The sequence below is a fragment of the Nannospalax galili genome, unplaced genomic scaffold, assembly GCF_000622305.1.
Source record: "Nannospalax galili isolate Female #2095 unplaced genomic scaffold, S.galili_v1.0 scaffold263, whole genome shotgun sequence".
Lineage (NCBI taxonomy): Eukaryota > Metazoa > Chordata > Mammalia > Rodentia > Spalacidae > Nannospalax > Nannospalax galili.
This window is the reverse complement of record NW_008350402.1, coordinates 912,788-936,929: the sequence shown is the minus strand read 5'-3', so window position 1 is coordinate 936,929 and position 24,142 is coordinate 912,788. Positions and strand designations below refer to the sequence as shown.

The window sequence follows — 24,142 nt, the reverse complement described above, 5'->3', positions numbered from 1 at the left end:
TTTTTTCGGTCTTTTTGAGACAGGGTCTCCCTGTAGCCCTAGCTGTCCTGGAAATCACTATGTAGACCAGCCTGGCCTTGAACTCACAGAGATCCACCTGCCTCTGTCTCCCAAGTGCTGGGATTAACGGTGTGAACTGCCATGCCCAGCATTCTTCATCCTTCTTAATCAGGAAGGTCTGAGCATCCTTTCCTTCTGCCAGACATCTGCACACTCTAAACTTACTAGCCCCCTTGAAACAATGGCTGAGGGTCCCCTTGCCTAAAGCTATAGGCCCTAATTATGGGACTTCCTTAACCTTCTAGAAAAAAAGCACAAAACACATTAATGGAACAGACCGCTCATTTCCCTTCAGCAGCTTTCCTGAAAGGTCAGGGATCCTTCTTGTACTGAGAACCCCTCCCCTACCCCAGCACCAGCCCACCAGTCTCATATGCTGACAGAGGTGCCACTGGTAGGTGATGCAGTGAGGGGGCACCCAAGTGTCTTCCTCTCTCTAGGCCTTGGCCTTTCTACCTAGTACAGTGTTAGGCTGGATCACCCAAAAGGTCTCTTTCTGTTCCTTAAAGCCCCAGATTTCTGCTCATGGGATTCCTAGAACTGCTGCCCTGAAACACTGTAGATGACAAGGAGATCAGAGTGAAGGTCTGGAAGAAGGAACATTTGATTCACAAGGCATTGAAAACATCGTGGGAAAGCCGGAGAAGCAGAGCAGTGAGGAGGTTGCCAGGCAGGCAACAGTTATCTGCAGCTACCGAGGAGCATAGATCAGAGAGGTCAAGTTGACGGGGGCTTACAAGCTGGCTCAGCCTGCAAGAGGGCAGTCTGAATTTGATCCTAGCTCTGTGAGACTCAAGTTCTTAGTTGTGGGAATGGAGACTTTGTTCTAGTTGCAGTCACATAAACTCTTAAATGCCATCACTGTAAAGGAGAGTGCATGTGGGTACAGAGTCCCCTCCCCACAACTTATGGTTCTCCAAAGTCTATAGCAAAGGCCACTGATGGAGCTCCTGATTCATGATGTGCACGTGTGAAGCCCTTCACATTCACTGACTCTTCAGTAAAACACCCAGGAAACACATCTGAGATGAGAGGACACCGAGGCACAGACATGATGGGGTACTTGGGGAGCTGGGTCTCAAGAACCCTAAGCCAGAGCTAGTGTGTGTGCCCTGTGCATGGCTGCCTCTATCCTGGGGAGGGTATTGGTGAGGGCATTGGATACCAGGTACTAGAAGGAGGACTCCTTCCTTTCTACCCCCGAGTGCTCCAATCCTCCTTCACCAAGGACCAGTCGGGGCCCTCTCCCTCCACAGGCATCATTGTGGGTATTGCCTGGAGCCATCCATCTCCTGCATTCTTCCCCTTCCAGCCTTACATCCACCTGGCTGCTAAGAGGATCACAGGCACATATCCAAAGTCCAGGGCCCTGTGCTCAGAGCTGGGCAGTGTGGGAGTCTCCAGACAAGAGGTAACTGTGCCTGAACTACACACATATTACCTTCCTTGAAGATTTGTCCTTAAAAGGGCTCATCATTCCCTCAGGGGCCCACTGGGGACTAGGGCAATGGATGGCTGAAGTCATTCTGGGGGTAGTACAGGGAATCAGCAATTGCTGAAGAATCCTGCTGTGGCCTTGGAGGGGTGGCTTGGGTGGAGCTAAACTTTAGGAGCTTCATAGGACTTTTGTTTGTTTCATGGTCCCAGAGATTGAACCCAAGGCTTTGCATATACTAGGTAAGCTCTGTACCCCACAGTGCTGGAGCCCCAGCCCTGGACCTCAGATGTTGAAAAGCTGTATTCCCTGCTGTGGGATGTAGGGGGCAGCCTCTCCTCACCCCTTCCGCAAACCTTTATATTTCTTGCTCCTGGCTGTCAGCAGCAACAAACTAAGATTAATCACTCGCCTGCTTGCCTAGATGCAGACATGCCTACTATTTGAAAACTCTCTTCTTCACTGTATAAATCAATGAGGGGAGAGAAGAAAGAAAAACACCCCTAACTGAAATGCATCCTCTAAGCTCTTACTGGCCATGATACCCACTCATCTTCCCCTGGAGTCCAGGGGCATTTGTTGGTAGGGATTGAGTACCCAGGGGTTGACATAGCCTGCTGCTCCAGGCAGATGCAAAGGGATGTCACTAAGTACTCTAAAGGGCTGGAGGCCTATAACCAGCTCCCCCCTTCCCCAACCCCCTTAGGATGGCTGGTGGGGCCTTCCTTCCAACCTCTGACTCAAGAAAAGCCTCTGTGGTCTCACTTTGGCACCCTGAAGCCGGAAGCATGCATACTGACCAAATCTTCAACCCTTATTTTATATCACTTATTTGTGGGGGATTGAACCCAAGGTCTTGTGCATGCTATGTCCTTAGCCCCTCATTTTATAGAGAGACAGATACTAGTTTCAGATTGGCTGCTTCCAGGGCAGTTTTGAAAAGCAGGGAGGAATAGAGCTCAGCACAACCTGAGGGCCTACTGTGTACCAGCACTATAGTGGGCTTCATCTGCTCTTACCCATAGGCTCATGTCTAGGTGAGGTTTGAGGGGGCAATCAGATGGCTGGTGAAAAATAAGAGCCAGAATTTGACCTCAGGTGCTTCTGACTTAACAGACTCCAATGTGGAAAAGGGCTTCTACTCCAGAAAGCCTGCTTCCATTCTGCCTGCCTCCAGGACTCTTATTAGGCCCCCTGACAGTGCCCTGGTTGCACAGACTCAGGTGGCATGGGTGTGGCACATGAGACACAGGGAGGCAGAAGCTGTGCCCTTTCCCTTCGGTAACACTCATGATGCCCCTGAGAACATCACCCACCCTGCACACGCTCTGCCCTAGGGGCGCCTCGATGCTCTACAGGATAAAGTCTCATTCCTTAGCCACGTAACTGGGGGCACACCACTCCTGGGCATAGGCACAGTCAATGTAGGATTTGTTGTTTTTACACAGCTCTGTGCCTGTTCCTCATCCACTGCCCACTATTTAAGATCTATAGTCTTTCAAATGCCTCTGTCTGGTCCTTCCCCTCATGCATAACCCAGAGCACTTTCCACCCTGGCAACTCCCAACACTTTCACCGTGCTTCCCAATTGTCTTACTTCTTTTTCAGGCTCTGAGCTCAATAAGCAACTGGGCCTGAATGGGTAAAGTTTTCAGGGCTGTGGAAGGCCTCTGAATGCCTAGGCTGGAGTGTGGGGCATGATGCAAACAAGCAGCAGTTCCCACCAGAAGGCAATCTATCCCTGGGGATTTGAAAGCTAAGACTCTTTTTTTTTTTTTTTTGGTCTTTTTGAGACAGGGTCTCCCTGTAGCCCCAGGCTGGCCTTGAACTCACAGAGATCTGCCTGCCTCTGCCTCCCGAGTGCTGGGATTAAAGGCGTGTGCCACCATGCCCTGCCTGTTTTAAAAAATATTTATTATTTTAATTTTATGTGTATGTGTGTATTGCCTGCATGTAGATAAGTGCACCTGTGTTGTGCAATGCCCACGGAGGACAGAAGAGGCTGTCAGATCCCCTGGAATTGGAGTTACGGACAGTTGTTAGCTGCCACGTGGGTGCTGGGATTCGAACCCGGGTCTTCTGCAAGAACAGTCAGTGTTCTTAAGCGCTGAGCCATCTCTCTTCAGCCCTAAAGGATGCTTTTGTGAGGGCTCTAAGAGACCACTTTCCCCACTGCAGTGGGTGGGGCCTTGGGTCCTGCTATGAGACAGACTCATCCTGCCCCTAGATCCAAAGTTGGCCATCTTGAAGTCCTGTTTCCCCCATCTTGCCTAGATTCCTTTGCAGAAAGTCAATGAACTAGAACTCAAAGAGCCCTTCACAGTCCAAAGTGCCTGAAGAACCCTACTCTTCATCCCTTCCCCCATGACCTGTCTGCCTTTCCAGGGAAAGGAAAGGGTGTTAGCGTTTGATATTTTCTTGGCAGTATCTAAAGGCTAACGTTTGCTTCCCTGGATGGAGAGAGTGTACCCAGTACATCCAAGGTGGTGAGTGCAGGGCCAGCTTGTGCATGCCTAGCCAACCTGGTGGAGGTGGGGGAAAGGTAGGAGACTGGGGAGTGACAAAAGCCTTTTGTAGATCTCTGAGCTGGCTTCAAGGATGGGTGTCTGTGGCGGGGGAGGGGCGTGGTGATGTGTCAGGGGCCAGTGTAATAAGATCCAGGAACGTGTCTGGTCCAACCGAACAGCAGTGAGTCACCACCTCCAAGGGTACCATTGAGGCTGCGAATCCCCATTGGGGCTGTTTGCTCTCTTAGTCAAACCACTAGACCACTTCCATGGCTGACACCCAAACCTCTGCTGGAGTGTGAAGAATGCTAGGAAGGGGAAAGCCACTGCTCCAGTCTCAGCCTTGCTGGGGACTCCTCTGCCTTTAGAGGAGGATTTCAGAATCTCCGCCCCAGTCCCACCCCTTTGCTGAGGCCATCCTAGCACAAATGGGCAGGGCCCAGACATTCTCAACTGTCTTGTCTGCTGATGGGGGAGGGAGGGATTCTGAGTAGACCCTGCTGGCCAGTGGCCTTCTAAGAGTCTGATGAACTCCTCTAGAAGACATGGAAGTCCTGCCAGCTCTTCTGCACCTCTATGCCTTTGTCTGGGCTCTATCCTCCACTGATGTGCCCTCTGGTCACCCTTGCTTAGGGAATACTAGCTTCTCTTAAGGGTCATATGCAGCTTTTGGCCCTGTGTCAGGGACCACCACCTACAGGCTAACTCTGGGCATCCAAGGCCCTCTGTGCAGACCTGCACACTGCAAGACACAGTCAGAATAGGTAGGGTTATGAGCCCTTGCAGCCTCGGCCTGGCTGTCCGCCTGGGCTATCCACATAGCCCAGTGCCAGGTACAGAGGGTTCCAATAAATATCTTTCAAGGTAAACCCAAGCAGGTGGAGGGCCCTGTCCTCAGGGGCTAGGCTTCTCCAAATGCTTTCTCCCCCATAGAACTGTCTCATGGCAGGACCCAAGGCCCACATGAAAATGGCCAGAGGTTAAGAAGCAGCATAGCTGAAATTCCGATGTCAGTTTGTACCCCTGCTAGCTCCTGACAGTACTGAGCACTCCTCACCCTGGCAGGCAGGACTGAGAAACTACATACTTCACATAGGCTGGCAAAGTTGGTGCTTGTCCCAAGCAGCTGGGACCCACAGCACCAGGTCTGCTCTGCTAACAAGCAAGAGGATTAATGCCAGAATGCTGTTGCCTGGTTGGCAGCTAGACTGGTCATAGAACACAGCTGCTCTGGGAAGCACCTCTCCCTTCAATTTCTCTTCTTCAAGGGAAGGCTGCTCAGGTAAGATCACCCCTCTAATGATCAGACTCTAGACAAACACAAAACTAACTCCTTCATTTCCAGCTCCCAGGGATGCAAATAGTCACCCATACCACAGTCCCAGTGATTAGAGCAAACAGAATGGGCATAATAAACCTGACCTAAGGCTGGAGGCACGGTGTTCCTCTGGACTCTACCTGTTTCCCTTTAATGCTTCCCCTGGCTAGAAAGGTGCAGCTGATCCAGCCAGAGCACACCAAGCACAAAAAGGGGCTGAGCCCACAGACAGTGACACATGGAGAGTCAGAGAGTATCTCAGTGTCAGAGGTGGTGGTGTCCCTAGAGACCATCGGTCTGACTCTGCTGGGTACATGTGGGTTTCTCAGACACAGTAAAGGGAAGGGACTTGGCAAGTTACACAGTAAGCAGTGAGTGGCAAGACAAGATCCCTTTTACAATCTTGGACCACAGGTTTCTTGTCAAACCACAATCAATCTCAAAGCTGCTGGCAGGAAGCAGAGAGAATGAGTACTGTACCAGGCAACATGGGTGCAGCTCCAGCTGGGTAGAATGCTTGTCTCCTAGGAGGAGGTTGTTGCACAAGCCAAGACAGAGCAGATCAACATGCTATGAAGGTCATAGGTGAGGGAGGAAGGAGGGCTCCCACTGCTGACCGCAGTAGCCAGACCATCTGAATAGGCCTGTCGTCATGGAGCAGAGCCAAGAGGTCTGGTCCTAAGAGGGCCCCAATGTAACGGTACACAGCAGGGATGAAGAGACAAAGTCTTTGGACTCTGGGAGCTATCTGTGAGTTGGCATCCTTGTCTATTGGGTAACGAGGGGACAAAGCACAGGGGATGGAGACATGGATGATGCCGGATGCACTGGGGTCATTTCCTCAGCAACTGGACTCCTTATGTACTTCCTTAGTGACTCGGTCCTGCCACACTGTGGGTTCTAGTAGGCTGTGTCTCAAAGGCAGGACTGTGCTGGATGCCCACAGAGCCCCAGCATCTAGCCATGCCACTTAGTTTCAAGGTCAGCATATCCCCATGGAATAAACATGAAGGCTGATTACTGACAAATTTCTGGCCCTGGCACAGGGTGTTCTGTCCCTTCACTGAGCATTCTTTCCTCCACTGAACATCCAATCAGGTCTTTCTGTGAAGGCCCCTCCCAGACAATGAAGATTCCAGGAGAAAGGAGCTCTCAGAGAGAGGTTGGCAGCAGGCTGTCTGAGTCTACAGGAAAGGTCGGCCCCAAGAGGGAGTCCACAGGTGACGTTACCTCCTTCCCTTTGCCTCCTGCAGCCAGAAGAATGTGGTTCCCCTAGGTTGTAAGGCTATCTCCAGGCAATAGCGTGGAGGGTGGTGGGGGCAGGGGGATAGTAAAGAGCTCTGGACCATGATGGCAGCCTGGTGTGGATGTGTTCCCCCCACTTCCTCCTCAACCCAATTTATGGTTCCACTGGCTCTGGCTGCCTCCAGCTCAGCTGCTATTTAGCACAATGAATTTTCCTTTGCTGCTGTAACCAACGGGTTCTTTAAGACACCAGGGCTGATGGCTGATGATGAAACACACACTGCCAGAGGCTCTGAGGACAGTGATGGTCCCGCTTTTTGTGTCCTGAGTATTCTCCCAGCTGACCATAACTTGCTATATCAGGCAGTTTTGGTGAGCTCTAATTTTTTATCAGTTGTTAGAAACCTTGTCTACTCCAGAGCTGGACTGTCTGGGGTCCTCTGGCCACATCTGCTCTCTCTGCCCTGCTGGCCCTTAGAAAAGGGTGCCCCTGCATACTCCTGCCCACCCTCTCTGTTCTCCCAGACCCTCTGGATCTTGTCCAGCCTCAGCCTGTGCCTTCTGCCCTCCCGATGCTTGCAGTTTGTCATCGTCCCCCCTCAGGGCAAAGCCAAGAACAACAGGTGGGGCTGGTTTTCTCCTTCCTTGGCAACACTGAGACCTGCCCATCCTGCTACTATGGGTGCAAGTCCTCCTGAAAGAGGTACCCACAGCCCCCTGTGGCCTCTGGAGATGACTAGGGCAGAGAAGTCAGGCAGAGGGTCCTACTGCTCCCTAGAGTATCTGGTTATAGGATCTGGATTCACATCCCACTATGTCCTTGACAAAGCCCTTCTTCCTCTTGGCCTCAATTTTCCTAACCATAAAATGGGTTCTAGATGATCTCTTGGGTCCCACTTAGCAATAACATTGAATGATGGATTGAGTACTCAAGCAAAATCCCTTTTCTTATTTCTGAACCTGTTCATCTGGAACAGCATGAGCTCATGGGTCAGAAAGACCTGATGGTTTTCAAAGCAGTCACAGGCAATACCAGTGGAATTCTTTCTGGCTCTTCACAGCATCCTTTCCCAACTTAATGAGGTATATGAAAAGTAGATCTGCCCAGAAGACAACCTGGAGTATATGAAAGGGTTCTCATAGCAGCTGTGTGGTACCATGGAGGGTCAGATGGATGCATGTCGGCTTCCTGCTCTATGTGAGCCTCAGTTTCCCTGTCTACTGGGTGGGAACAATATATTCCTCTCATCAAAGAACTGGAGAGTGGCTGAAGATGGTGAGATGTGCTAAGAACCAGGGACAGGCCTGGGCTTGCTGCATGTAATAATTTCTGGTTAGTAGCTATTCATCTGAGGACAAGGCCTTTCCTCCCCGGGGAAGCAGCAGTGACAACCATCACAACTCCTCTGTGTCCCAGAGCAGTAAGATCAAGTTGAAAAACCAAGGCTTGAAATAATTCGTGCAGGCAAGATTTCGGGGAGGGGGGGGCTTTCTGCAACAGAGCTATGCAGCATGTTCTGCTGGGGCTGCGGCAGGCAGAGGGCATGCAGTACTCACTTTAGGGAGAGGGAGTAGTCGTGTTTGCTGGTCTGGCTGTTCCGGACAAGGTAGCTACACTCCTTGCAGAGCCGCAGCAGGTTCTCGGCATCTCCTCTGCTGATGGCCCCGTGATACCATCTGGGAAGAGGGCAGAGTGTGGTCAAACCCAGGGGAGGGAGGAGACTAGGATCCCCAGTTTGACCCCGAAGGGGAGGCTCTGTGCTCTTGGAGGGCAGCTGCGCCTCCAGCCTCCTGTGAGGAGACAAGGCAGGCAATGCATTTGTTCTGTACTTCAATAACTGCTTTCCCAGTGCTGCTGCATCAGATCCTGAGGGAGAAGAATGAACAAGCCCCAGAGTCCCTTCCTGTACAAAGCTCAAGCTTTATGCAGGAGATCCAGACCAGACACTCAGTAGCCATGAAGTTTGCCCTGTGGTGACAGGTGCTAAGGAGATAAAGTGAGAACAGGTCACATGGCTGGGGTTATTTTAGGCACGGTGACAAGGAAAGCCTGTGGGTAGAAGGACACATTAGTACAGATCTGAGGCGGGAGGGGAAGCCATGAAAGAGAGTGGCTATGAAGAACCTGTTGTGGCAGAGTGGCGGGGCTGGTGCAAGGCCCAAAGCAGGAGTCTGGAAGGGTGTCTAAAGAGAAGTGGTGGGGTAGGCGTGGACAGAAGCAGGCAGAGTGGCCCAGGTACTCCTGGGGTGGACCAGGGCTTCGATGAAATGGACTCCCTAGAGTGTGACTCCAGCTCCGGAGATAGGTGAGGGAGAGGGCCATTCTCTACTCTGGACAGGGGCACCTAGAACCTGCTCCTGCCAAATGGCTCTGGCACTAGGCTGGGCATGAGAATCTCAGCATCGCATTTCCGGACACTAAGTGAGCCAGAGAGAAAGGAGAAGGTCTGGTGCAGAGGACATAAGGCCCCACCTGACCACAGAACAAATGGAAATCATGTTTCTGTGACTGTGAAAGCTGAAGACAAGACCTCAGTGGGACAGCAAAGACCTTCACTGACAGGAAACTACTCCGCAAAGCCATCTGTGTCTATGCCAGACCTGGGAGGGCTGGATAATGGTGAGGCATGGATGCCAGAGGGAGCAGAGACTGAGGAGGGTAGTGGTTGGTGGCTGTGGCATGCCCTGCTTATAGAGGCCTGGCTGAGCTCTCAGAGCATGAGGATGAAACGGATGATCCTTAGGAAGGGCTGTGCAGAGCCTGTGTAGTTTTTATAAATGGCAGTTGGATTACTGCCAGGATGATTGGGCTAACAGACTCCATGGACTTGGTTTACCTATAACCCTGCTCCTACAAGCCTCAGGCTATGTGGTACAGTCCCAGATGACTGAGACAAGAAAAGCCTGCTCCTAGTCACTGTAGCTTCCTCCCACTGACAAGGCGGTACTCCCCAGATGGTAGCCACGGCCACAACAAAACCATAACCTATAACAGTGAGGGCTGGAGAGCAGGTGGTCAGCATACCAGCACAATGGGAAAGTGACTGAGTTGCTGACCCAGGGGTGGCCACAGAACTGGGTCTGTGAAGGGCAAACTGCACACAAGTGACTATGTGGAGGGATGTGGATGTGGTGGAGCAGGCTATAGACTATACATCTGCCTTTCTACAGTTACAGGACCACAGGGTCAGGGATGCTCAGGTCACCATAGTGAGAACAGTTCCAGAGATGCCAGGGCCCAAAGTAAGCCTGAGAGGACACACGGCTGTCATGAGGAAAAACAGCCAGACAAAGACAGAGCTGGCTTCACAAATAAGTGGTAGCAGATCTGGTGAGACTGTCCTTGGGAGAACTGGCCTGGGTGACACACCCCCAGCAAGCCAACAAAAAAACATTTTATTAGGAACACAACTTCCAGCCATTTGAAGCTGAGTGGTCCTCCGGGAAGTCAGGAAGGGGTCTCTAGGGAAGTGCTGCCCACTGCCTGCCCTCCCTGAGCACAGGAGCTGGAAGAGAGACAGCAAAGGGCCTCCAGGGGTCTCGTTAAGGGTAATCCCCGGTGGTAAACAGGATAAACTGCCAGTTCCTTTCCTGGCTACTCCATGTTTAGAGAAAGGAGGGGCCTGGAGTGGAGGATCAAAAGAGAGAGGGACAAAGGGCACTAGATCAGGAGTTAGGCAGCCAGTGTGCAGCCTGTCAGCAGGAGGCTGTAGACAGACAGGCTGGCTTGGGTGGTCCCGTGGGGGTGGGGCTGGCTGGGGACATGCTGGTCTCTGTGGAGCTAGCCGGCCAGGTCAGAATTAGGGGGACTAAAGAGACTCAACCATGCCTTTCATCCCACTGAAGAGCCACTGGTTCATCCAATATTTACCCAGTACACCCTCGATCTCTTGGGTCTGACATGGAGAGACAACAAAGAGATAATACAGGAATGCATTCTGTATTGTGGAGTATTGCTCCATAGCAATACTAGGGTTATGATAAGGCAGTGACTAGTGTAGCTGAGGTGCTTTCTTTGGAATGAATTAACAGGGAGGTGTTGGAGAAGAGGATGCTTGGCCTGAAAACCTGTATCATGAAAGGGAGCAGACTCTGTGAAGTGTCCCCATGCCCAATCTCTGCAGAGGAAGCAAGTGCAAAGGTCCTGAGGGAGGAATGCATTTGGGGTATCCACGGAAGAAAGGCAGTAAGAGTAGTCCTAGCACTGTGGATAGAGTGGTACAGGATGGGTGAAGTGGGAGGCAGAGCCCACTGGGCCCAGAAAGTAGTCTGGCATAAATCTAAGCATACTGGAGAAGACTGTTATATCATGATGCAACCCACAGAAGATCAGCTAGTTTGCCCCGCAGAGGAGCAAGGAGTGGGAGACAAGTGAAGGCGGCTCTGAAGAGACGGTGCAGAGATCAGAGAAACATACACATGACACCGCGGCAGACGTTCACGTGAGGCAGAAAAAGGAATGACAACAAAGGTGATGTCGCTGAAGCAGACATGGAAGCTTGTTTAGAGGTAATCAGGAACGACACATTCTTAACGTGTTATGTTTTTGATGCTAGGGAGGCAACTGGAGGTAGAGGTGATGGGTTCTGGGAAAGTTCTGGGCCAGGGCGATGTACCTGCTAATTGTCACCAAGATCCAGGGGATGATGCCCTGGAGAGAGTTCAAAGCTACAAAGAGCTCTACAAAGGCCACCTTTCAGGTCAAACAGAGGCTAGGAGCCACCAAGTGACCAGAAGGAGTGGCTAAGGAGGCAGGAGAAAAAAAACAGCTTTTGGGGGGACTTCATTAAGCCCCAGCCATTTACTGAGCACCTATTATATTCAGGCACTGTTCTGGACTGCAGGGGTGCAGTGGCCACCCAGAGAGGTAAGGGTCCTAACAGGACGTCTGCTCTCAACAGGTGTTAATAGCTGAAGAGGGATGGTAGGTCAAGGTGATTTGACAAAGTTTGTGATTAGAACATGCTTACATGCCAGTGGTGCTGGAGGAGGAAGGGGACTAGGTGGTCCCCTGCCTGGACAGTCCTCTACCTAAAGCAGGCCTGTCAGATGGCAACTCAGGATTCTAGAAGGCCAGGATAACACTAGGAAGAGGAAATGATAGAGGAAGGAAAGTCAGGAATACCTCAGGACTTGGCCTGGTTGGGTGGGAATGGGAAATGAGGGGCACCTTTCTTGGTCAGGGGGTGGAGACAGGGTGGAGGGGCTCTGGCTAACCAGGGCAGACCAGGCCACTGCTGGTCGAGGTGCATAAGAATGGTTCCTAGGCATCTCTGGATCATAATCTGTTAATACATGCACGGTTTGGTCAAAAATAAGCAAAACCAGTCAGAGCCTCCCTAGCAGGTCCATATGGCAGGATGGCTACTGAAGGCGGCTGTGGCCCTCCCTGGCAGAGAGCACATGGCCTAAAGGCAGTACATGACATCATTAGGAAAACTCTGCATCCTGCTCACCAAGTGAGCCTTTCCTGTGGGGGATGCGCTGCTGGCCAGCAAGACCAGAATCATCCATCATACAATACAATAAGGAATGCTCCTGAGTAGCTGTGGCAGCATCAGCTCTTGTCTTAATAAAGCCCTTCTCTGCACTAGGCATGTGCTCAGGCTGCAGAGGTGAGACACACAAGAGGAGGTGAAAGGAAAGGGTGAGGCCTAGGTCTCGTGGTTGGGCCTTATCTGGGCATTTCCCATCTGGGCAGTGGGGATGACAACCCCTGTCACTGTACCCTTACTTGCTATGTGTACCTATTTACCTATTTAGTAAGTTTCTGGAGAAACTCAGTTTAGTCCAAGCAGTAAGAAACTGAAAAGGCAGTTGCAGCTAATGACAAGCAAGGGAGCTGGGACTTTATCCTGGAGGTAATGAAGAGCCACAGGGTTTGAGCCAGTGACTGCAGGTGGACAATCTCTGGTGAAAGGGGCCAGGGAAATCCAAATCAAAAGTATAAAAAGCCTGAGCAGGTTAATAGCAAGCAGCTGTAGAACAGAAACTACGTAATAGTCAAAAAATCTAATTTACACCGAGGGCAGGTTTAGTTCAGATTTAGCCTTTCAATAACTTATTTGCTGTAAAATGAAATAAAACTTAGAATCAGGCAGACTGATAGTCCTTTTTAAAGTTATTCACCATGAGAGCTATCAGGAGTGCTTCACATCAAGCTTTAAACATGTAATATGGACTGAAAAATTATAAATTAAAGAGAAAAAGCAAAAAGCTTTTTCCCACCTTTAATCCGAGAACGGGGGAGGCAGAGGCAGTCAGATTTCTGTGAGTTCAAGGTCAGCCTGGTCTCCATAGTGAATCCTCTAGGCCAGCAAAAGACCAAAAAAAAAAAAGAAGAAGAAAAGAAAAAGAAAAGAAAAAAAATTGGACACTAGGATGAAAATATGAGGTAAACAAATTGCAGATAAATTTTGCAATCCCTTCTGCCAGCCACCAAGAGTCAGGGTGGCAACACGGTGTAGAGAGACCAGGCCTGATCAGGAGTCAGGGGCCCTCCATATCCCATGAGCCTCTGTGCATGAGGGGACAACAGCTCACACCAAAGATCCCTGGGCCCAACTGTGCTCTTGAGGCAAAGGTGTGAAGGAGGGCACAACAGCCAGAGGAAGCAGAGCTGGCCCCTGGTTTCCTGTCACTAAACTTACATTTGCTTCTCCAGTGGGACAGTGGGATCCACTCTTTCTCCCAGAATCCCACAGAACTCAGGGCTTCCATGTTTTATGGGCTTGAAACCTCCTCCAGGAGCACGGAGCTGGCGCCGCCGGTCTCGAGAAGGTGAAGGGGAGGACTGCCGCTTCTCGTTGCCATTGAACTGGGCTACAAGAACAGAGAAAATACAGTTATCTGGTGCTTAATCCATTTGGCTCTGGGGAGCACACAGTAGAGCAACATCCAACTGCTCCTCCTGGTACTCTGCAAGAAGAAGAGAGGCTCCAAAACACTGGATTCTGCTATGGCCTGAGTGCGTCCCCAAAAGTTCCTGTGCTTGAATTGCAATTGCTCAATGAGTCAGTATTGGGGAGCAGGGCCTAAAGGGAGGTATTCGAATTGTGGGGGTTGGGTATGCTCATGAAAGAATGCTAAGTTCTCAGACTGGACCAGCTACCACTGACCAACCCCAGGAGTTTTTCTGTCCCTCTGAGAAATTCTGTCCCCATTAACCACTACAGAAAATAGGAAGGGAGGTTCCTGTCAACAGAAGGCTCCAAGCACATTGGACCCTATCCACTCTTATGCTTCAACATAAGGCATGGGCAGCCTGTCCACCCAGCAGTGAGCTCTGGCAGGCAGGCCTATGACCCTTCAAGAAATTCATTCACAAATCAAGGTATAGGTCAAGGCTGGAGAAACAGCCAGGTAAATAGGCCAGGTAAATAGTAAGTCAGTATGTTAATGGCTGGTGGTAAAGTGCCACAGAGACCCATGCAGCAGGTAGGGAAGAGGATGCCTGAGTAAACACCTGAATGGGAAGGAGGGATGCTGATGGCTCATGGGAAGGCCACTTTCCAGCAAGGGAAGAACCAGTTCTAGGCCCTGAGGCAATCTGAGCCTGGAGGGCTTGGGAGAAGGCCAGGCTGAGGGCTGGGCCTTAGGGTCTGGATTGCATTGGAGAGAAAGTTTTGGTATTACAGGGAAGGACTAACTCCCTTCCTTTAACATCTAGGTTGTGCTAGGTTGTAGAAGCAAGGCTATGTGAGGTTCTGAACTTTCTATTCAATTTTGCTGAGAACCTAAAACTGCTCTTAAAAATAAACAGGCTGGGCATGGTGGTGCACACCTTTAATCCCAGCACTTGGGAGGCAGAGGCAGGCCAGCCTGGTCTACATATTGAGTTCCAGGACAGCTGGGGCTGTCTCAAAAAGACACACACACACACACAAAAGTAAATAAACAGAAGTTTGTTGTTGAAAAGAGGGAGATAGGTGGAGGAGGAGTGGGGCAGGGGATAAGGGACACACCATGGCAAGCTTTGGCTGCACACATATTAGCAGATAGAGGGCAAATGGCCTTACCCAGGAGGGATGCACTCAACTCCCATGCCCCTCTTGGGTAGGGAGAGGAAGAGGTAAGTAGATTCTGCCCAAGTATAGCCCTTGGTGGGTGACCTTGGGGCCACATAAACAGGTGAGAGACAGTCTCTGAGCCCTTGTATCAAGAGTTTGATCCTACATGGGATGATCAGAGAATGACCTTCTTAGGCTAGTGCTGACAGTCTGTGACTGCTGATAGCGGGTAGGGAAACACTGAATATACCAACCAAAGGAAGGAAAGGAGGGTGCAGGGCCTCTCAGTTAGGAAAGGGGGTCAGGAGACCAGCCCACTCCCCAGGGGAGACGAATGGGGGATGTCAAGACCTTCTTGGCAGGGTAGAAAACTGTGGTAAGGCAGAAAACTTAGGAGAGGGAGGGAAAAGCTGTATAGAAAAAAAATCACATTTAGCTCTGACATCCTGGGGCTCCACTAGCTAAAATCAGGATTGGAGGATTTCAATCAATAGTAACTCCTACTACAGACCTGACATAGAAGGACAGAAGAGAGGCCTGAAGCACAGACCAAGGCTAGTGGAGCCCAAACCACTTTTCTTCTTTTATAAAAAAAATATTTTATTTATTGTTATTTATTTTTTGGCTTTTTGAGACAGGGTTTCCCTGTAGCCCCAGCTGTTCCGGAACTCACTATGTAGACCAGGCTGGCCTTGAACTCACAGAGATCCGCCAGCCTCTGTCTCCCAAGTGCTGGGATTAAAGGCATGTGCCACCATGCCCTGCTACTTATTGTTATTTTGTGTGTATGCGTGTATTGCCTGCATGTAGGTAAGTGCACCTGTGTCATGCAGTTCCCGAGAAGGACAGAAAAGGCTGTTGGATCCCCTGGAACTGGAGTTACTGACAGTTGTTAGCTGCCATGTGGGTGCTGGGATTCAAACCCGGGTCTTCTGCAAGAACAGCCGGTGTTCTTAACCACAGAGCCATCTCTCCGGCCCTACTTTTCTTCTTTTTTAAAGATTTACTTTCTTTCTGTTTGCCTGTGTGTATGCCATGTGTGTGCAGATACCTATGGAAGCCAGAAGGGGGTATTGGAATAGGAGTTATAGGAAGTTATGGCCCACCCCCCAACTATGGGTGCTGGAAACTGAACTCTGGTCCTCTGGAAGAACAGTAGGTACTCTTAGAACCCAGGCTCTTAAGCACAGGCTGCCTGCCCAGGACCCTGAATCACCAGTCTCCTTGTCTGGTTCCCATGAGCCATTGTGGACGGGCTGAGAACCACCTCAGCCCATGCTGAACACAGGCCTTGCAAGGTGACAGGTACGCAATGGATGGCCAAATGAAGAAACTTAATGAGCTGATGCTATGCTTTATTGGGAAAAAATATTGGTTTCCTACTAGATAAATTGGATAAAACCTAAGACTGTCCTAGTCGACACTATAATTCCCCACTGAATTAATTTATTCACCCTCTGGCAAGCTCAATAATGCAGCCATATATTTTAGTGAGAACAGGTGGTGATGAATGACAAGCTTAATTAGGCAAATCATTTCACCTGAGACACAAATACACAAATTCTAAGTGCAGTGATTCAGCAGCCAAAGGGAAAAAAAGAACAAAAGCTCCAAACACAACTGCTTCTACCCCTTCTAATTTTCTCTTTAATCTGCAACTTAAAATGGCAATTCTTTTAATTTAGTGATTTTCCTGCTAAAGATAAAGATGCAATCCTTCAAAAGACTATCTGCATTCAGAGGAAAGTATGCTACCCTCATAAGCTGCTCACATGACAAAACCTAATGAGTTCTACCGATAGGCAATTAAAGAGCAAGTCAGGATCCTGCAAAGGTGAGCGAGACTCAGAGCTGGGTAGTATGAGGCACTGGGAGTGCTCTGACTTCAGTTCCTGGATGGAGACCCACCCGTAGTGATAGTGGAAGGTAGCTTGGTCAATGTACTCCAGTCAGCATCTTGGCTCAGTCCCAAATGTCTACACAAGGGTTCCAGCCAGGGAACAGGGCTCATGCCTCAAATGCCCCTACCTTCTGGGAGGCTTTACCGGGCCCTTCTCTGGATAGTCTCAAAGTGAGTAGTCCCCTTCTCTGTGTTACAAATATGACATTCCTCAGTCCTGATTTGGCCTAAAGAGGCCATCTTCATTAGCCTTCATGATACCCCTGCCATGGGATAGCAAATGCAACAATTAAGGAGTGAGGAAGTACTCTTCCAGGGTCTTGAAGCCCAGGGGGCAGGGCAAGGGCTGAGTCCTGAGGGATGGTCTTCCCCCAACTTCAGCTTCCTTCCTCAGAAGCTATATCTCCCTCACTTGGGCTCCTGCTCCATGTGACTGGAATATATACAGGCCTCCAAGGACTAGCATGAATGCTGTGTCTCCCTTGCAGGGCTCCCCCCACCCCACCAGCCCATAGTTCTGGCCCTTGGTACTGTGCCGACTGCTCCAGGGGAATCAATCCACTCTTCCCAGCCCCCCTAGTGTTCTGTGGGGCAGCACTCGGAACAGGTTTTCCTTCTGCCCTCTCTCTGTCTGCTCCTGAATTCACCTCATTGAGCAGCCTGGAGAGGATGCTTAGAAAAAGTTATAGCTCAGTGAAGAACACTTGCTTAGCATGCAGGAGGCCCTGGGTTCCCATCACCACATTGAAATGAAAAAAAAAAAAAAAGAGGAAAATGTTGCACCAGTGTTCAGGGTAGGCCAGACTCTGCAGCACAGTTCTGCTGGGATTAAAACTCTCATTGGCTCTCCAGTGCCCTAGTTCAAAAGCAGACTCTTCACTCTGGTGCTCAAGGTCAGCACCAGCCTGACCTCTCACATCTTAAGCTCTATTCTTGAGGATAGCTGGTTCCCAAATCTGCCTTTGGGCCTTTGCTTGGCTGTGTTTAGCCTTCTTCACGATAGTGAAGGATACTGCAAAATCTCAGCTATTCCACAAAGGCTACCTCCTGGGGTTAGCTTTGCCCAAGGTCCCCAGGTGGAATTCCTTTTTCCTCCTCCAACCCTGAAGTCCCTAGTCTGCAGAACCACCCCATACTTCATGAAGGAATTTGGATATCTCCTCAGAAACAGATTGAAACAGAGCCTTGGTTCCCTTCTGCCTTGCAGGCAGCCCCAGGGAGTGGCCCACAGACTGAAGTAAGGCCAGGGAGGGATCACAGTGACTCTGCATTCCTACTTGGGAATGGGGACACCTTGTTTTCATCCTCCTGTGCCATTAGTCAACATGATGGTGGACATGTTTCTTAACCTGAGTTCAGCTTCCTCATCTGCAAACCAGGGCTGACAACACCTACAGAGAAAAGGGCCATGGCAGTGGCAATGGCTGATATCAGATGATATACCACGGTCCAGGCAGGTCCCCTGTAAGTGGCAGACCTCTCTCATGGTCACATGCATGTTTACGATGGTTCTTTACATGTATTCACAACGATAAAATAACCTGTATTAGAAACCCATATTCTTTTTCTGGACTTCCCTAGAATTCTGAAGTCCATGAGTGTGGGGCATTTTATTCTGTTTGGTTCACCATCACCTAATGAATAGATGACGTTCAACATCTATTGAACGAATGCCTCTCTGCCTACCTCTGGAGGGCTGTGACACCTTCATTCATTATTTGAGAAAGGAAACTCAATTGGACTTCCTCCTTTAGGGTGTGTGTGTGCATGCACATGTGGAGATCAGATGACAACTTGTGGGGGTTTGCTCTGTCCTTCCACATGTATGTTCTGGGCATTGAACTCTGATCTTCAGACTTGGCAGTAGTACCCTTACCCGTCAAGCCATCTTGCTAGACATGTCATTTTGGGGGAAGAAAAAAAAAAAGGTTTAATTCTTAGAACTTCCCATGATGAACAGATACCATGGAATATGTGAGGAGCACATTTTCCTCTGTTCTTCATGGAGAACCCAGGAAGTTGGTGCTGTTCCTGTCCATGCTTTTACAAACAAGGCCTGGTGTGGCCCAGCTAACAGGGCAGGTTGCTATGCTAGGCAGCTGGCTGGCTCTTGGACCTTGAACTCTCTGCTGGGCCCTGAGGGCCTACTCCAACCTAGAGTTGCCCAGGCACTGCTCTCCATCCTGCTCCTTATTTCTGGCCAGCCTGCCCTCTATTCTCCAGCACAGGACTGAGCCTTGGCTAGCAGAGTCAGTGAGGCCAAAGAGGAAAAACAAGGCTGAGTACGTAGTGACTGACAGGGAGTGCTCAACGGATGAGCAGGAGTGAGGACGGGCCTTTGTAGAGCTGGGGCAGATGGGGACTGGGACTGCTCTGGGCTTGCTGCTTGTTCTTAGATATCCTATTACTCTGAAAACACAAGACAGAGGCAGAGCCAAAGTGCCCAGCATCCCTTTCACGCAGTACTTGGCACACAGTGCTACCCACTGCTGAACAGCCAGATGGATGCCCAGTCCTCCCAGTAAGGAGGGGAGACACTGGCTTGGGAGGTGGGGTGGACTACTTGACCCAGGGTCTATGAAAATGCCAAGAACATTCACAGCAACACACTAACACTTGTATATGCTCCTGTGACAGCAGGCCTCTGCTGTTCCAGCTTTCTAAACCCATATACTACATTTATCACCTGACCCTCACCCACAAACAGCAAGACACCAGAGAATTTCCACTTTACAGATTGTGAAACTGAGACCCTCAGTACAGAGTGGGCCTGGGCACCCCTCAACTCTGCCTGTGTGATGCAGGTACTCCCTCTAGGACTGGGCAGTTTTGTGGGCAGCTTCACAAAGGTTTGCATTTCTGTGATCACCAAAAGGCCTGAGTTCACCTAGAGCAGGCAGCTCCCAGATCACTGCACTGTCACCCTCACAGGAGGTGTGAGAACAGAGGTTCTCAATGTGAGGGTCTGGGGCTGGTGACTCTGGAGAGGCAGGCACTCAGTGCTCAAAGGTCCTGGCAAACCAACCACACAGCTGTGCCTGGCCTTGGAAGGGAAGGCGGGATGGCAGAAGGGGCTCACCTCTGTCCTCTGATTTGTGACTTCTCTCCAAAGAAAACGCAGACACTAGAGCTGGGTGCTGGCTGCAGAAGACTTAAGAGAAAAGCCTAGTGACGCACTGGGGCCTCAACAGCCAAGAGCAGCCATCTCTCCCATCATGGGGCATTTCATAGAAGAGAAATACAGGCCTGGGATAGGAACTAACACCCAAAGTCAACAGCTAGCCCCAAACTTGGACTTGAACCTGGGTCTCCTAAATTTTGGGATCTTAACAAATTTAGTGCAAATCTACTCAGAGTACAACAGATTATCAGAACCCACAGTGGTAACATCAGTGATACATACAGCCACTACCTACTGAGCACTCACTGGCTCCAACTTCAGTGCCTGGTGTCATCCCATTGTACAGATGAGGAAACAAGCAGTTTGTCACTCTGCTAGCAAATGGCAGGAGGCTTTGAATTCAGACCCTTGGCCCCAGCATTTGACTTCCACATGACCTCAGGGCTGGGTTCACCTGCCACACACACCTGAGAACTGCTCAAGGCTAAAACAGTGTGTCTTGTAACCCTTTCATTTGCAGACACCTACAAGTACTTACTGAGATGCCGAGAGCCTGGGAAAGTGGCTTTTCCTCCATCTACAAACCTAGGAGCCTCCCAGTGAAAGCTGGGCACTTGAGGAAATGAGTCTCCATGTCCAGGAGCCCAAGCTCCCATCCCACAGAGGATGTTTGTGCCACTGCCCACAGCAGACAGCAGTGAAAGAAGGTGAGAGATAAAGAAGGAGTAAGTCTATGCTGGCCATAACCACACTTCTCCCAAAGTCACCTGTCACCCACTGGTACACTAATGTGACCAATCCTCAGGCAGGTAGGGACATTCTTTGTCTGAGCTTCACACAGGGAATTGAGACAAGGCAAGAGGGGTGGTCAAGGGCCATACAACAGTGCCCTCCTACCGTAGGTCTCTCCAGCCTTATCCAGTGAGGAGACAGGTGTCTAGCACACAAGAACATGTGAAAACACAGTGTCTGCAGCCACATGACCAGCAGAGCCTAGTCTAGAAGAGTGCCTGGGGGGTATGGTGGGGCCTGACTCAGTTTTCCACAAACATCCCACTGCTTGATGGGTTAGTACCTAGTGGTACTGAGCTGGGTGAGGACCCAGCTGTGAACAGGGCCTGCAGGGCTTTAACCTCATGGAGCTTACAGTCTTCATCCCCTTGGCAATCTCTGACGTGCCAAGCAAAAGGGCAAGGCTCCTCATCAAATTCCATACAGGAGACAAAGGCACTTGTAGGAACATTTCTATCAGCATAATTAGCAGAGAAACCAAAGCTATGAAATGCTGATGCTTTTGTTTTCATCTTTTTTAAAGATTACTAAATGAATTAATATGGCAGATAGAAAAACCAACTAGAGAAACCCATCCCGTGGTAATGTATTAGCCAAAAAAGTGAGTGAGTGATCCCAGCTCTCATTGAAACCCCCCCTTTCCTCAGCAGACCTGCTGTTTACACGTGTTAAACATTAATTACAGCTGTTACTCATTACACAGCAAAAAGCTCATGGTACAAACACAATTGCTAATTTCCTCATAGGCCCATGGCATTCTGGGAGGCCAGGCAGGAGACAGGCGCCATCCTGGACAGAAGGTAGCCTGAGGTGAGGTGGCCTGTGGGGAAGAGGGACATTAAGAATGAGGCACAGGGCTGAGTAGGAACAGCAAGGTGAAACCAGAGCACTAACTTCAGAGTGTTTGCATGGGGGTGGGGGGCAATGATAAGTACCCAGGCCAACAAGGAGCAGCAAGTAGAGGCAACCGATTCTGCTGCAACACCCCCAGGCTTCCCTAGACCAGGTTCAAACCTACCTTTTCCAGATGAAACCAGTGTAACAGAGAGGAAAGCAAGCACTCTTGCTCAGACAGATCCAAGTTCACTTTGTGTGACTGTGGTGCGGCCACTTACCCTCTCTGGGCTTCAGTATTGTCATCTATGTGGTCACAGTGGAATACCCACCTGTAGGGCTTTGTAAGGATAACTGAAGCCAGGTTTGTAACTGGTGCTCAATAAAAGTTAGCTTCCTGCCAACCCCTTCTTCCCCACTCTCCCTAATGGGATTTTAAATTGGCCAACTGAGCTGGCTTAGAGATGACTCACAACTGTTTAGGAAACACACATACCTGGAACTTTCCCTTTCTCTGCCCTTTCAGACCTCCTAGATAAGGTGGAGAAAGTATGAAAACTCAAGAGAGAGGCTGCCTATGGTGTGGTATGGGTGCACACCACAGAAGTAGTACCCCACGAGCTGACAGTGACAAGTGCGCATCCAGTTAGTTGTTCCAGAACAGACCAGGCATGGGGTATGACAGGTGGCCCAGCCCAATCTGAGAGGAGTAAGGAAGGGACTGTCACCTTCAGGAAGGAGGGGACACTGATATGCTGATATCACCTGCACTGAGCTGTGACAAGCCGTCCCTTGTTCCCTTGGCCCCGCATTTGATGCATGATTATGTACTCCGTAAGCTAGATGTCCTCTAAGTGCAGTGTGCAGAATAGCAGCATCAATATCCCTTGGATTTTTCAAACCCTGCCAAACATCAGGGACTCTGCGTGGCACTCAGTGCTGTTATACTTCCTGCAGTGGTTCACGTACATATTCAAGTTCCAATATGCTCTAAGAAAACCAAGAAACCCATAAACATAGCTCTTCTAGAACAGGACGAGGCAGAGGACGATCTGACTCTCACCAGGCGACCACTGGTCCAAGCCTGAGAAGGAAATGAACAAGGGATGAGGACTGGGTAGTAGTGGCAGCTGACCCTGGAGTGGAGGGTCAGGGTCCCTGCTTCCCACTATCAGGCATAATTGGGAAGGAGCTTTGTATACACGGTCTCTGTGGCTGCCGAGTGCCTCTTCATGCAGTGCTGTTTTTATATCAAATTAAGCTTTATTCAATTTAGCAGCCCTTCCTGACCACCACTGAGCAATGTCTTTTCATTCACAGCTTTTATCATCAGAGGCCCATGTGATAAGATTTATGTCTGTCCCCACTCTTCAGATGGGAAGACAGAGGCTTAGGGTGATGAACAGCCTGCCTGAGGTCCAAACTGGTAAATGGCTGAGCTGGCAAGCAACTGTGTGACTCCTGCCTGTCAGTCTAGACAGGTGAGACACATTGTCTTAAAATTTTAAAGACAGACCAATGTGCCAAGGAGCTTGGGGGGGAGCGGGGGGAATGACAGACAGGGGCCCTAGGTAACTGCTTAGCAAAATGCCTGTCTGAGTCATGTGTCTGTTTTGTCTCTGACAGGAGGCAGACCTGCCATTGGCTGAGCCCAGAACACTATTTGCAAAGTACCTTGAAGGGAGACAAATCTTCAGATGGTGAGTCACAAATGAAATAACTCTGTCTCTCAAAGGGCCTGGCAGGTGCCCTTCCAGGCCTGCCTGCCACCTGGCTCCTGCCGTCTGGCTTCATCATCAAGTGCTCTGATTGCTTCTCAGACCCATATTCAGATTTCTCTCCTCTATGGACAGCCTGCCTGGCTCTGCCACAAAAATCTTCAGCATCTCCCTTCCCCTCTGACTTCTATTTCTCAAAAGGACAAGTGTATGGGGTAGGGGGAGCTCTACAGTGTACAAAGCCCTCCTTGTGTTAAGTGGTGGAACAATACTCTGGAGCCATTTTAGTACTGCATGCTGGTAGTGCAAGGGAGGCAAGAGGCTGGGGCTGCAACAGGTGCAGGGCCCCAACTATTCTTCATGTGGCATCGTGGGGGCTCAGGTAAGAGCATGGGCCCTTCAGATGCACTTGGCTTTGCTGCTGACCAACTGGGGGCCCATCAGTCCCCATCCCTAAAAGAAGGAAACCAACCATGCAGAGGGTGATTGAGAAGCTGAAATGAGACAGTGCATACAGAAGTGCATAGCTGACTCTAGCAATGTGCCCACTTTCCTGATGGGGCGCTCTGTGAGCTAACCAACACTCCCAAGATAGGTTCATCCCTTCAGGGATATGATGGTACCTGGGGGCCTCCATCTACTTCTCCATTTCTAATCCTTGGTCCCCCTGACCTCTCTGTGCAGGCTCCATTTGTCAGTCTTTCAATGTGTGCCACACCAGCCTTTATCACCTCAAAATGGGCCAGAAAGGAAAGGGGCACTAAGGGCTCTCTCTGGGGAGCTTATTGAAATGTGAGCTGTAGAATTCTGAGTTAGTGAAGGAAAGGCTTTGTTCCTAGGAAGTCAGGATTACCTCACATTCTCTCAGAATTGTGATCACAACTACAGGATGACCATGGAATCTTTCTGTGGCTGAAGCCCCACAGTGTGACATGATCACACCCCACCCCCAACCCCACCCCTGGACTGGGGTCCTGGCTGTTGAGAACAGCTGCTTCTTTAGAGAATGCCAAGCAACCAGGCCTCTTGTCACCAGCACAAAGCAGGGCAGTACTCTGCAGGGATCAGCAGTCCCCCACTCTTCCTACAGTCCATGCTCCTGCTTCAGGGTGAGTCTGCCATCCACCTTTCTCATTCCAGCTTCTGCAGTGACCTGACAACCCCCCCCCCCCCCCCCCCGAACGGGTACGGACTTCATCTGCC

The 24,142-nt window shown here is 50.2% G+C and overlaps 1 protein-coding gene across 2 annotated transcripts in view; it reads right to left on the bottom strand.

Annotated features, from left to right (window-relative positions):
- Shb (SH2 domain containing adaptor protein B) overlaps positions 1–24,142 on the bottom strand; it is a 132,521-nt gene that overhangs the window by 16,950 nt on the left and 91,429 nt on the right. For both annotated transcript variants that reach the window (XR_003851837.1, XM_029570722.1), the window contains exons 4-5: positions 13,216–13,387; positions 8,123–8,242 (exon numbers count right to left, since the gene is read on the bottom strand). Coding sequence is in view for 1 of the 2 variants with exons in the window: in XM_029570722.1 (XP_029426582.1) it covers positions 8,123–8,242; positions 13,216–13,387 (292 nt within the window). In the remaining variant the exon portion in view is untranslated. The remainder of the gene's footprint in view (positions 1–8,122; positions 8,243–13,215; positions 13,388–24,142) is intronic.